The sequence below is a fragment of the Diachasmimorpha longicaudata genome, chromosome 15, assembly GCF_034640455.1.
Source record: "Diachasmimorpha longicaudata isolate KC_UGA_2023 chromosome 15, iyDiaLong2, whole genome shotgun sequence".
In the NCBI taxonomy this organism is placed as follows: Eukaryota; Metazoa; Arthropoda; class Insecta; order Hymenoptera; family Braconidae; genus Diachasmimorpha; species Diachasmimorpha longicaudata.
Window position 1 is genome coordinate 4,993,529 of NC_087239.1, and position 15,555 is coordinate 5,009,083.

At 41.6% G+C, this 15,555-nt stretch overlaps 1 protein-coding gene across 1 annotated transcript in view; it reads left to right on the forward strand.

The window, feature by feature from the left end:
* Nucleotides 1-1,254: 1,254 nt before the first annotated feature.
* LOC135169862 (uncharacterized) overlaps nucleotides 1,255-15,555 on the forward strand; it is a 29,526-nt gene continuing 15,225 nt past the window's right edge. Inside the window, exons 1-2 of the mRNA XM_064135250.1 lie at nucleotides 1,255-1,646; nucleotides 4,877-5,362. Of these exons, the coding sequence (XP_063991320.1) occupies nucleotides 5,050-5,362 (313 nt within the window). The 5' untranslated portion in view covers nucleotides 1,255-1,646; nucleotides 4,877-5,049. The remainder of the gene's footprint in view (nucleotides 1,647-4,876; nucleotides 5,363-15,555) is intronic.

Here is a 15,555-nt window from a genome sequence, read left to right on the forward strand (position 1 = left end):
GACCTGAAAGGATTAATCCACTTCCCGTGAAATTTCTCCGCAATTTCACTGATCGAGTGACAGTTCCAGTGTTACTCATAAATAATCGAGAGTATCGAGGGCGGGTGGGTGTGCAAAAGGGCAGAAATCTGACTCGTGAACGTTTTACCCTGGCGTAATGCTCCCTCATTTATTTATTATGTCACGACTTGCATTGGCAATGGGGATTACGGGCTTAAGGGCATTTTATAACACCACCAGGGCCTGAGTATTATCATTACATAAATAATTGTAATGAGGGAGTTGCACGCGGAAGCATACACAGCACACGCCAGTGAACATGGACGGCCGTGGCCATTGGGTAAGATGAGTGCTGCTCACCTTCCGAAGGTCGCCAGAACCTTTGCACTTACCTGCAACCCACCTTCGTCCAAGGGGAAGTCCCTCCTCGCCGCACCCTCTTCTTGCGTGGGTTTGTTCCAGGGGATATCGCCCTTTCCCACGGAAGAGCCACTGGGGGATTGTCCTCGGAGGAACTTCCAAAAAATAAATAAGACATTTAGGGTTCAATTGTCAGAGAAAGGGTCGAATGAGTTTAAATATTCTTTGTTCAGAATGGGATAGATGTTACTTGTGTAATGAGGTCTTGAAGGGATGTCTTTTAGAGAGGATTTGGAAAAGTCTAAGGACTGGACGTCGGGCATATTTTTGAATGCTTATCTGTAATGATTTTAGGGATTTAGGGATAAAGATTAAACGTATGTTACGTTCTACGTTAAAAGTATTTGTCTATTGGCTTAGCTGTTTAAATAATATTTTGGAGAATATTAATAATGAAGAATCTTTGGGTTTTCGAATTCATATGCAAAATAGAAAATAAATATTTCTATTTATATATATAGTGGGTATAGAATAATAATTGAAGATCAATTGAGAGACTCCAGCAGGATCATGTACCTCCTTCAAATAAGAGATATTTTAAAAATTATTAATAATGAGGAATCTGTGGGTTTGCGAATTGATAGGGAAAATAGGAAATAAATATTTGCATGTGGTGGGTATAGAGAAATAATTGAAGATCAATTGAAGATCAATTGGGGGACTCCAGCAGGATCATGTAAAGTATGACAACACACGAAAGATGGTTGTTGCGTTGAGTAAGGAGACGGTGTGATGTAGTTTATTCGAGCGTACTGGTGGGGGATACCTTGGAGTAAGTCTTGCACCCTGACTGCTGGGTGAGCGTTAGTTGTACCGATCTCGTCCGCAGTGCCGGGTCGATCTTGTGCTTGTCCATAGCGGCTTCTCTGTCGGCGTCAGTTTTACGGCATCGTCAATCGGCTTCCCCCCCCCCCCCCATCGGTGAATATTCCCCCGCGTCTTTTCCGTTTGTGCAATCGAGGATGTTAGTGTCCTCGAATTGACAGCCAAGTCACTGGCGTTATCAGCAACACCAGAACACCGTTAACAGGTTCACCAGTTGTACATCGGTGTAACTGAGTGGGGATCGCTTCTTGTTTTTTGAATAGTTAATTTTTTTTATTATTCTCCGGCATTTTTGTTTTATTTCAAAGCCCTTGAGACCCTGAGGAACCGGATCCACGTTGGAAAAATTCCATGGCATGTTGATTCTACCACAAATGGATAGGAGTTTAAATTCCCAGCATGTAAGATCGATTACTCGCAAGATCGATTGTTTTTTTTACCATTAAGTAGTATTAATGTACATCAAAATAATTTGAAATTCAAAAATTCAACATGTAACTGAATCCCCGTTGGTATTGTGGAGACCCATACGACTGGCCTCGAGAAAAATCGGATGAGAACCGGTTGAAAATCGGTTGTCATCAGATCCCCGATAAAATCGTGATTACGAATTGTTTTGATTCGTCTATTCACTGGTGAATAGACCGTTAATTTCACTCGAATTCATTCCTGCCCGATGTTACAGTGTAAAACGTTATCATACCCATACCGATCTCTCCCATCATTTCCCCCGAAAACAAGGAATTGTTTACACTAGTCCCTCGTAATATACTTTTACCATTATGTGATCAGGGAATAGAGCATGTCCGGTCAGACGGCGATTAGTCACGGCCAATTGCATTTCACGATCGGTGTGGTACCAACTGAACGATCGGTATTGCATTTGAAAACGAGATGATTAATCGCAGGAGATGGGGGGATTCGGGAAGCGTTTCCCCATGGGGTGGAGGGAGGGGTCCAGAGATATCCACAAATAGTAAACGACAAAATCGGTTAGTCAGTTCATCCTCGAGGCGTCACGACCTGTTGCATTCCCCTTCATTTTCACTGAATTATTATTTCTACTCGGAAATTGACGCTCAATAAAACTCTCTATGACCCGGTGAATATATTCTAATTAATTCCCTCAAGGAAATCGGTTCTAAAAATGTTTAAAAAACCGATTTTAATATTTTTTCCCTCGAAAACCCCCGAATCGATCGGATTTCAATTTTGCTCAGAACATATCCGACCTTTTGGAGGTGATTTAGTCGTTGAATTAGTCAATACTCGAAAAATCGAACCTCCCATTCAGGAGAAAAAATTCAAAAGACAAATGAGAGGAGCATCAAGCCCAGTAGACTATAATCGTATCACTCATTTAAAAGTATAATTTTTTAATCATACGGTGACCGACATAACATATTATGCCCACTATATTAACGCTCGGTCATTGGTATGCGCTGTTCGTTTTGTAGGAGCGCTAGTCTTGGTGTAGTCAGTCATTTCAGTCAAACCCAGCTCGCTCTTCTCTCTCCTTTCCCTCTCCCTTCCACCACCTCCTGGGTCCCCTGAATAATTTAGTCGCGATACATACCGCGGAGAAGAAAGGATATAGGAAAGACTCCGAGCATTCCGTTCACGATCAAAATTATTACTCGGCGTTTTTTTTCCGGAGAAACACGAACGTGAGATTCTGCTGCTATACATGTCTCGGATGTCTCTTAAATTTGGAAATAAGGCCCCATTGCACTCGTTGAAGTGCATCTTCGTGGTCATTTATCTCCTCCTGTTTGAGTTCTAGGATCAGAGAGGTCAATAATTCACTTGCGAAGTGCTAAAGAGGAATTTATTGTCCCTCTGATGAACCACTTTTTATTAATTAATCAATTCTATATTCCAAAAATCATATTTGCCCTGCTGGTATTATTCCTCCAGTCCCCATCCCTCATGACATAAATGCATCGTCATTCCATCTGAAATGCGCTGTCATTGGCAGGATCGAGAAGAATTCAACCCCGTTATTCACCAGAAACTCGTATCAGTAACTTTTAAATCACAGGATTAGTGAGCCGATAAAGTCCCGAGGCATTTGAAAATAATCATAAAACGATTACGTTCTATCTTTTTGATTTAATAACTTATCCCAACGTGTAAATGTCATACTATAAATCACAATTTATGACTGATTATGAAGTGCTCATCGCCGGAATGAAGAAAATTTCCATTGCAGATGTTTATTAGTGACATCGCACAAACCAAATGAATGATTCATGATGAGAGTAGTGTAGTTGTAAAGGGACTCGAGTTTGCAAAAAAGGATGTATGAAAACCACGAGATACGTTAGATGGACAATTATGCAAAGCTTGTTCCTGCCATATCTCCATTGCTGACTGAGTGGTGTCCTCGCAAGACACGATCAAGCGAGATGAGGAAATAAATAAAAATCACCTAACAGTTTATATATGAGTTTTATAGTTATGAATATTCCAAGCGGGAATAAATGTACAGTATTATGAGTACAGTACGGGATGATATTCAGATGCAGTGGTTGAAGACCAGTGGCGACATTGCGGTATGCCACGTGCTAATCATCAGCATAAATTCATCATGATCAGTCCCAGCGTCAAAGTGCCCCGAGCAAACACGAATAATCGAAAGATATTCCCAGAGCTTTTTAGTGACTTGGGCACCAGAATTTTTTTCTCTCTCAACGCAGCCAATAAACTTCTTTCGATCCTATTAGACTTACCGTCATGATCCATTGACTTCAAGTCGAACATAACTGGGAACGAGTACTTGCTCATTGTTCTCTTGTAACCGAGGTAATAACTTTCATTACGTTTAGACGTAAAACGTAAATGGGCTCGGGTGGCTTTTGGATAATTTGCGTTGAGACTATTTGGAGGAGGTGGAGCACTTGAAGCAGCTCAACCGTTGGTTAATCCTCTTGGAATGATCCAATTATGGTATAGATTGGGAACCTTCAAAAGTAGAAAGTGTTAATTAGTCGACGATTGGGGGAGACAAAGGGGAGCTAATTGCCGTACTTTCACTAGGATCGAATGACTCGTTCAAATGGTAGAATTCAGGTAACAGTTAACGAGTTGTTACAGGAGGCTATTATATTACGAAGATAAACGCAAAGTTTTGTTTTTTTTACTTTGGAAATGAGAAGAAATTATGTGGAGTTCCCTTGATAAATCATCAAATACCAAAAAAGAATGTCATATTTTTTATGTGATTTTAGTGGAATGTTCTTTCGATTATATAAACAAAATTGGAGTCGAAATCGTCCTGTCGGAGATTGAACTGTTGATTTCCCTCGCGAATAGTATCAAGATCATCATAATATACCAAAACCCCTGTTATTTCTCTCCCTCGTGTCCTAGAAGCCCGCATTATCATTTTATTACCCCCTAACTCCCCAGTACATCCAGTTACAATTCTTTTCCAATGCCTGGTTAATGCTATAAATATTATCTATCATAGCCTGGAGGACAATTATAAGAAAAACCTGTTTTCCAAGCATCTACCTTAATTGTCATTCCATTGAATGGCAGTAAAGACAGGCAATTTACCGCATTATAATTCAAGCAAAGTCACACAACTAAAGTTTTACCTTGAAAGAATGTTATGTTTCTGTTTCAGGATTTTATGATGTGCTGCTGAAGACAGGAGTGCACCATTTGCTGTATTACAACGACAGTGGGACACATGTGAGCAACTGTGGACATGTTATCTATGTAGCAGTGGGATTAATTAGAATTTTGCAATAAAGTGATTAAGAGTGTTGTCGGGATTGCAAGTCGATAGCAGTTGCGATGTCGTCGGCGGGTGAATTCTCGACGCTGTCGAGTGGTGAAGCCACTGGTACTGGTGATGATTCTCTGCCAAGTTCAAGGGAAGCTACTGCTGAAGCTTCTGGTTCTTCCGGTGGTTTTTTACCACTCGGGGAATTTATCGACAGATTTTCGCTGCCAAGAGTTGTCAGGGTTGAAGGTGGTGGTGGACGACCGATATTACTTTATAAGCAACAGCAGCGATCCCTGAGAGTCACGGCAACACTTCTGATGCATCGCTACCGTCACGATGTCAAAGTGGGACCGGAAATTGTGATACCGGAGGGCTATCCTGGTGAGTGATAATGACAGGGGTTTTTGAATATTTTTTTTTCGATAAGATAAGGTTTATGGCTTTGGGCCTGAGAAGGATAACGAGGGGAGAATTGTTTTGGTTTTCTTGGGAATGTGTTGCTATCTACTTGTCAAACAGTGTAAGATATCTGTCTTAAAAAAATGTCTTACACAATGGCTATTTGTTATGGAAATTAATCGTTGTCGTTTATTATTGGTGGAATTGGAAATGTACTTGAGTGAAATGGATTCTCTAGTCGTTAAATAAATAAAAATTCCTACCGATAATTTCCTAGGGAAGTGCTTTCTCAGACTGATAAAAATCTGATTTAGTTTGATCTGATCTGAAAGCGTGAAAAAAATTAATAGAAATATCCAACAAATTCCTTGGGAAATTCCATTGATATTCTGAAGAAAAAATCTCATCGCTTATAGTCTTACTATTAGCAGTACAGTATTGCAGCGTACGGTGGATGATTTTTTACCGAACCGTTTTCTGCTCGGCCGGTTCTGCACGAACAAGTCCCGAGACAATTTTTTTTTCAAATTTCTTTATTCATAAAAGTCCCTGAACACGAACAAAAATATTTAAATCAACTGGTTACGATCTACCTCTTCCCCGTTGCTACAATTATTTATTTTGAGAAGTTTATTCATATTTATGTAATGAAGTTGTTTAGCCTCAGAATATCTCGAAAGTTGTAATACCCGTTCTTGATTAGTCACAGGGAAAAATAACTTCGGTGTTCAGGAACATGTCACCGATTATCGGTGATCTGCCATCAATTACAAGTTTAGAAATTTCTCGTTCGTCTTGATCTGAAATAAATTTGAAAATCTTGTGATTATGAATGGGGTTAAGGGGTAATAGAATTCTCTAATTCTTCATGTCCTCCAGCCGAAGGCGATCGATTACTCAAATATTTGTCGAACATTCCTTGTTATTTAACTTAACACTTTTGACCCCTTGAAAATTCAATGGTAACGCCTAAGCGTGCTATTTCGCCGCGGGTGAGCAATATCGATGGCTTCCCTTATACGTTATACACATCAGCATCATAGGAGGGAATAAATTACAGTAACTTATTGGAATACGGTTGCAGGGTCATGGGGTGTATGGATGTCGTAAAAAGGGACGATAAATAGAAAATATATGATGGCCACAACACCAGTTTGCACTGTTACCCATTGCATTTATATATAAAATAATGGTGTATGTGCATGTACAGTGGGGATTATAAGCACGCACACTGGGCATTCCGATCATAGCCAACGAGCCTACGTAGGTGCATCTATCATGCCCCTGGGCACTGGGTGCGATGATCGATTGTGCACCAGCAAAATACTTTATCGTAAATTCAAATCGCCCGGGAAGATCTACAGAGCATGCGCACCTACTGGCGTAACACCGGGCTCACAGCGCCACTGACAAGTGGATCGCGATCATCGACTCCTCGTTACCAACGTATTCCCAAAGAGGATTAACTGAATAGAGCCGCAGTTCTCCGGGCTGGAGTCACTGAATCGATTGTCAATCGATGATTTAGGTGTGCGGGAGCTTTACGAATGAATCGTGAGCTTGCGATTATGGATTCACTAAATTCTGCTGGTCGTGTGAACGTTGATCATTGTCGCGACGTAGATTGCGTGGGAAACCCATCATTCGGGGGAATCGCAATCCCTGAAGTGGTGCAACTACACGACTGGTGATACATCCGGCTCTTGAATTTTTGGTCGGGGACGATGTGACAAAAAATGATGATTTTGTAACTGGATAAAATTGTTCGATGTATCGATCGGTTCTGATAAATCTCTCGTGTAAAAACTACGCAAAAGAACTTATCCACCGCAGATCAGTTCACGGTGATCACGAACGAGCCCAATGACTGCTAGTCCCACGAGATTTACAACATGATTTCGTGATTTCTCATCTCAATAGTTTGAAATAAAAATCATTGGAGCACGTGTTGACCTACCAAATGACTCCTAAAACCGTCCGATTGTGCTGGAGTTATTGAGACTAGATTCTGAAGTAGTGACCAATTTAATCCAAATGCGGAAGGAAAGCCAACTCTCCCCGTGAATTTCCAAGCCAACAATGAACCGTGAATCCACTTATGTGTACACCAGGAACAATTACATTGTACGAGAGAATCAAGCCGGCGACAAGGAAAAATAAGATTGAACATATCATTATGCTGTCTGTTATCTCCAGACAATTAGTTGCAACTTCGAAGGGATACGTTAAGAGCCAGTGAATTATTTATACCAAAGCCAAGTCTGTAAATGTTTAGAACAAAGTACAATACAGCATAACCAGTGTCTCAGATAATTTACAAAATCACCTGGCGATTCATCTTGAATGGTAACCGCCCATTTGAACGAGATGATATATCCAATGTGTGCTAGTCCTGGATATGCAATTTTTATACTCAACATTTCTTCTGCAATAGCTCGTGATGTAGAAAGGAGAAAGAGATTCAGTACTCGTAACAACCGGGTTAGCACGCCGTACGTTATGTCGTGTGGTCAAGTGGGTAGGTGGTCAGTGACATACGGCCAAGGATAATGTTCCAATCGTATTAGCATAAAGCTCATGATACTTTTCGAATGAAGAGGAATAAATTATGAATACCTGTGCCTTCGCCAGACTCTCACAAGTACTTGCGTAGGTTGAAATTACGTTTCCTTATGTTCTATTCCCATTGCGATATCTTTCTCTATCGATTTTATCTCGTTTATCATCGCTAATCGATGTGAACGGAAATATTTTACCCTGTCCTCACGATCAGTATAATATCGATAACAATTTATTAAATATAAAGAGTTGAGATATTTGAATTCTATTCTGTTGGGCAGGACACACAGACACTGAAATCATTTTTTTTCCTATCAATCGTTCATCTCATCACTTCATTTGGATAATTGTTACAATAAATCGGCTCCACTGTGATTCGCCATTCCATCAGTTACTTTGTACCGTCAACAGATTTAATTTTATCTCAGAAAATTGTGAAACGATGACGGCGGGAGTGGAGCACTGGTGCAATAATGAGGACGTGTGTGAGATTAAACCAACCCCCGGCGTGAATAGCTCGTTGATCCTCAAGCGATAAGTACTCCACTGCTGTCTGATATTACCCGCAACTCACCACGGGCATCTCATCTCCAGTCCCTCAGTACCCCATCGGTATGCACTTAATGATTGCAAAAAAAAAAAATTTTTTTCGTTAATTACCCGCCTTCTCACTGTGAATTCTCTGATTGTCCGAGGTATCAGATTTTATGATAAAATGGGCTTTTAAAAATTACCTTCACATCGTCCTTGTTCGCGATGGTTCGTTGACTTTGGAATATCTGTCAGAAGTCCTTGGGAGAATTTTTCAATGATATATAAATTATATATTTGTATTTACCGACTTTAAATATAATTTTTAAATATAAATTATTATATAAGGGACCGTCGTGCCTTATCATTATGTGCTGGGTCTCCAGGGGTTTCGCTGTCCATCAGGCGTGGGGTCGGGGGCTTTATGCACTACGTCTGGAAAACCGGAAAAAAAAAAGTATAAATGAATAAAAGTTTATCTTTATTGCGGTGGAGCCGAGATATGCGATGAAAGCGCGCTCGAGGTCCCCGCGACACAAAATGGACTCCGGGAATTTTAGTCGATACCTCATTCTGGGAATCATTCACTTTTATATCTCTGGGGGACGTATATGGCACTGCTAATGTCCCTGAATGACTTCTGGGAATGTTCATTAATTAAAGAAGGTGGTGATGGTGCCATTGTCCGGTGACTCTGATGGTTATTCAATTTTCGGACGGCTGTCGAATGGTGACAGATATGTCCCTGACGATCCCGCGTTAAAAAAAATTCTCTGCCGAAGGTCTTCGCGAGAAGTGGAGAAGAATCTTCGGAAGATCCTCCGGATGATCCGGACAAATTGTCACAGTCGAGACCGGGAATTGTTTCCGTTTCATCGCAGATATAATTTTCTCCCCTTTTATATCCTTCGGTTTTCGATCCTCGTCAATAATCTCCTGTTCTCCCACCAAATCGCAGTCTCCGAGTGCGCCCTTATGCCCCAGCAGACGTGGGTGCTCGTGGGTGAAATGTATAACGTTAGAACATTTGAGCTGTAGTTGGATTATGGGCGGAAGTGGCCTTTTCATTTCTCTCCTCGACTTCCCTGGCGCATAACCCGGGTGATTTACAGTCCAGCAAAACTCCTGGTTGTATTTCAGAACATAAATGTTGAAAGAGTTGGTGAGGAAGGGGGTAAAGGAACGGTGCTCCTCTCCCGGGACTCTGTGATACTTGAGTATATGACTTTCGTAGAAATTAAAAAAAAAAATATATGAAAAATGGAGAAGAATAAAAGGCTTGAAACTCCAACGATGTTAAATCGATGGGAGCTTTTGTGCTTTAACGCTTGGGAACCGACACCTTGGCCTCCCGCGTTTGCATAAATCGTTTTGAAGTTAGGTGTGCGCGCGCAGATGGCCGCGAAAAACGAAAGTTCACACAGTATTGTACGGATCACCGGAACATTCGCGTTTACGATCGGCTCGCGAAGTCAACGGGGAAAATTTGTATTTCCTTTGCTGGCTCTTCACCGGGGAATAGTCTCCACTCGTCTTTCAACCGCATCAAGTTAGCCGGAAAGTGGAATATAAATGGTTTTGCAATAAATACCCGATGCGACTGAGGCGGAAGACGATGTGGAAATTTTTTTTTCCACTTCATCCTCCAGAACATTCCCTTTTTTGATTTTTTTTTCCGCCTCGATGGAAGGATTTACGAACGATTCGTTTTCGCGACTGCCCCATCGCCAGTGGATTATATCGTTGTGCGATCAAACGCCGGTCTTCGATAAATCGTAAACGGTTTATTTCACATTCTTCCCGGATCGAATGTGAATCTCTCACTGAAGAATTGCATTTAGGAATATTGTGTCGAGGATCGGGAAGGAGCTGGGGAATTTTACTGAACGCGGAATGGCTAAATATATACGAAAGGCACGTCCGATTTTTTGTTCCTCTCGAGACGATCGTAAAGGCCTCAGACTCCCCGTCTCAACGTTTTTGTCTCTAGTTCCCGAGCAAGACGATCCCAGACCGCGGACGAAGTCCCCGAGTCTCCATTCACTATCGCAATTTTTTTTGCGCCAAAAAATATTTTCACCCGCGCTATTTACCGAACAATATTCTCCCACCACCGGGCACATCGTCCGAACATTCTGCGATAATTCTCCCGAATATTTCCGAAGGATCTTCAGCGGAAAAAAAATCTTCATCGCGCCGTGTTAGCGCTGATAGAAATGACACCAGAGAGATGAGAGCCACTTTTGATCGGAAGGACACCCGCTTCTTTGATCTTGAAACTGGGGGAGAGGATGGAATGGTACATCTCGATGGTTACAACCGTCCCCGAGTGCCACATACTATGCTAAAGCTTTCGCACACAATCACAAGGAGTCAGCCTACAAGACACTGCTGAGATACGTGATGGCACTCGGTGACGACGCGAAGAAGGTGGAGTGCGCCAACCCTTTGGTATATACACATCGTCGTGCCGCAGGCTGTTGTCCCCCTCCCCCCCCCTCACCCTCACCACCTCATCTCAAGGCGTTGTGCCTCACATAAATTAATGCTCAAGACTTTTTAAACCTCAACTTTTTATATTCCTCTCCCACTCTTTTATATATGAGGAGAGATGCACCTGACGATCCTGATGGCCAATGAAAACGTGTCTGTGGGGCTCACGATGGCAGCACAAAGGCGCGCCGACTGTTCGTAGAAAAATTTTGCGATAAACGGTGATTTTTCGAGGGAGGAGAATGGAAAGGGGGAACGCAACCGGCGGCCTGGGGGGGGGGGAGGGAGGGGAGCTAATGAATCGTCAACAACGAGGATAATGGATAAAGTCGTCGGTGGAGGAAAAAATGGAAACGTTAGGGGAGGTTTGAGAAATGATTGTTAAAATCGTTTGAGGAGGGGTAATTTTTACTTGATATTTTCCCTCTCCCCGGGGACATTTAATTGCTCACCGACCGAGTGGCATATCGAATTAATTTAATAAAAATAATCACAGTTAATGCGAATGAAAATAAATAAATAAAATAAAATTGCGCAGGTGATGGTCTGACCCATTAAGGAAAATGGCATCCTTATCTAGTGGGTTCCCACGTTTCGCAAAGTAGATATGGAGTTTGTTTTGTGCACATTTGACCGGGTTGAGGTACATACACTTGCACCCAACGTGATCCCCTCCCCCCTCCCCTCCCCACCACTGGTTTTGCGGCCTAAAGGAGGTTATATTCCGCACATTCGTTAAATGAATTATAATGTCGAACACAGAGAGGCGCGGCTTGTATACCTGTTTCATGCGATGGAGAAGAGCCGCATTCTGGGCCTTAGACGGTTTACAACACTCCGGATGATCTTTGGCTGTCGCGTGAAACTGAAAATCCGGAGTTTATTGGGTTTTGTAATGCTCTCGGTGGATTTTTATGATTTCCGATAAAAAGGTAACTGTATTTTCGCTCGTGTGAGGTGGCATTCAATTTTGCATGTTTAATTAGAGGATGTAATTTGACGTTAATGGGGGCAGAAAGAGAAAATGTGATGTCATAATTTTTAATATATTTTTTTTTTCAATCAGTTGTGGTTGAAATCAGAAGCGATCGGTAGCAAAATTCAACACCCAGTTGTTTTCCCAGGTCCTCAAGATCAGATTCATGACCTTCGGCCCGGTTGGGTGCGCAAATGAAAGGTGAAATTAGTTAGAAAGTGTGATTTTACGAGTTGGCACATTTGGATAGGCGATTTTATTACAATTTAAGAGGCAAAGGTCAGTGACTTTCATTTTTTCTGTGATATCATCTGGTTTCTGGCTCCAGTAAAACTGCCAGCGACGAGTGAAATTCATTTTCATTTCATGGGAGGCGATAAATTTCACGGAATCATAATTCGGCTAATCGATAAAATTATGGGCGCTCATGTTATGGATATTTCTGGCAATCTAAACGATACACTCAATTTTATTGCTTGTTACAAACCAGCGAATGCTCTCGAGCATATCATTTTTATCGGTGGGTGTAAAATGAAATTTCATTCAATTTTTATTCCTAAAAATTAATCGATCTGCGGACGAAGTAAAAATTATCGCGGTTTCCCCATAAAAATAGAACGGAATCGACTAAAGTTCCAGAAATTATTCCAAAAATTTTTGAAAAACACCACTGACCGTTCGGGTAAAAATATAATTCATCCCTTTGATATCTTTGTCTCGGGGCACATGATATGTTGATCGATGCAATGACATGACTTTACGTCCGCCATAAAACTCTTCTGCATCACTTCCAAACTTATCGGACGTCCGTTGCAAAAGTACCTCGACGAATGAAACTCCTCAGCTTCTTATCCGATTAAAAATCGTTGCATTCGCACTCGCCCAACCGGGCACTGGTACATTGTAGAAATCAAAGATACTCGTTGCTGTGCTTTTAATCAATGCGCTGACTCGTAATTTACCAAGGGCCTCGCATTGCCCGCTTGAGAGCGTAATTTGATATGCAGCCCCATCGTCATGACCAACACCGTTTATATTCATAGAAATTTATGGGCGCGATTTCACCGCACAACAACATCAACACATGTATGAACCAGAGTGACTGTATTTCCACTGTATCGTGCACCCGCATGAGCACATATTTACCGTCTAATGCCAGGGGAATTCGTGCCCTCGGGGGAGGCAGTGGGATGGAAGGTTCACACTGTGTTCACCCCAACTAAATGGATATTCTCGGGTAATTTTATTCCAGTGATTCTACTTCATTCCATCGAAAACAATGTTCCGAAGAATTTTTTAAGTTGAAAATTGAGTTTGTGGAAACGTTATTTTCTTTGATGTTAAACAAAATTTTTGTCTAAAACCCAACAGATTTTTCTGACACATGTCTAACCTAATTATTATTCTATTCCTTAAATCTCCACTCGATTCACTTATCATTGATAACCCTCCAGGGAGGGGTCAACTCAAAAACTCAAATTTTAAATTGACTCCCACATCACCTAAACCAACGTACCGCCATTATTCCTCAATTGAAAAACCAGAACTGCCCACAAAATCGCATCTCATGAAATATCCATTGATCGTGACACTGGAGTCTCCCCGAGCGCATCGACTTCTTGAATATTTCCCTGCACTTTGCACATCCGCGAGAAGTTCACCGCACCTGGTGGTGCAAAGCTCCAAACCTCCATCAAACAGGAACAACTCCCATGTCCTCTGTATTGTTCACTCGTGTGCACAGCCCCCAAGACATTTCCACGATCCAACGGGGGTAAATGTGCTCCATTTCACGGCCGGCACGTGCTCCACACGTGCGTATGCCCACCACACCCATCAGCCGGAAATCTATCAATCGTTTGTACAAACATAAACGCACAAATGCCCTGTACTTGAGCAATGCCAATTTACGAGGCGTTACGCCCCGGGGATCCTAGAGAATGGGTGTGGCCTCCACTGGGACCCATATGATAATTGTTAAATAGCGAATCTGGTGTGCGTTAGCCTCAATAAAAACAAGTCACCATTGTGCATGAATCGCTCCCCATGATTTTGAATTACAAAACTCGCTATAACAATTACAATCTACAAGGTACAATTACAATGTACCGACGAAATACCTAGAAAGCGTGACGTTCATTTTTCAACATTTAAAAAATATATTTTTATGAACAGAGCAACGCACTGAGTTTCTTTATCGCACACAACTGCATTTGGATTGAACGCTTGACTGTGCGGTTTGGATGTCGAGGGGGGAAGACTTTGTATTTTTTTTAATTGGAGAAAATAATTAATAATTCTTTCGATCTCAGAATTTCCAGGTTTTTCCGGGAATTTTTCGTTCGCGTAATAAATAATTTTATTGCTCTGTATGAAGCCGATATTGAGCCGACATAGTGCACCGTCGCCGACGAAACCGACATTGTCCAGCTCCTTTGCCCGAACCTATACGTTTTATGGAGCGCCAACACGATCTCTTTACCCACTCATTGCGCCATTTTGGATGGTCTCGCATGCAGAAAAGTAATTATGATCATCAGTGGGTTTGAAATAGTGAAATCGAAAAGCCGCAACACCATTAGGGAGTGGATTTCAGTGAAATGATACTTCATAATGTTGAACGATAGATTTGAATACAGCACATGCCATGGAGGAGCGTAAAAATTTATCGTGATTACCTGAAAGCTCTTTCCGCGGTTTCAGATTGACAGAGTGATATTGCAAAGGTGGTGTAGCCATTAGTTATAAATTTTCATTAGGTAATTTTATTCAGTGAAATCCGCCGAGTCAGCCATTATCGTAGGTATTTACTGAGGACGTCGGATTAAATGGGTTTGTGCATTACAACAATATGATGGATCTGTTTCAACGTACCCCTCATGTCTGGGTGTTGTGAGTCGTGATTCTGGATTTAACTATTTTAAACTTTAGCTCATAAATCTCGGGAAAATACTTGGGAGGCACATAGCACCGGTTAGAGAGTCATGCACACGTTGTCTTCATAACGTAATACCGGTGATTACACGTCGAAAGAGTATTGGACTGGAAAACGTAAGTGGACGTTGCGCTGGATGATCCAGAAGTTTTTTTGGAATTATGGTTCAAGATCAAGGTCAGACTGCAACGTTTGACGTACGAGGGAAAAGGAGAATGAGAGCTTGTGATTTTTTTTTTCACGATTTCAATGAGCAAAAAAGGGGGAAAAAATGGGAAAAGTAATAGAATCGAGGGGAAAATGAGGGGAGGATGATTACATCGGATGCACTATTAGGATCAAAGGCCAATGTCATCAGAAACGTGGTAGTGGTTGTAATGGATATTACGTTCAGCAAAAAGGGCGCCTCTCGGTGCATCTCCCTAGATCGGCGGTCGGGATCGCGTAATCTTGCTAATCGTTTCCGGTATCACTGGGCACTTTAAGCGCTTCCAGTATCATCGACAAGTTCCAAGTAGCCTGTAAGCTCTTGTGTTACCCATTGCAGGGACGCCCACCGAATAAACTAGGTACTGACAGGGCGATACTCCTGAGTTAACAGTTAAAATTAGATTACACGAAGGAAAAAATTATTTTTTTCGAATATCCATTGACTTTAGAAAAATATTTATTTAAAAAAAA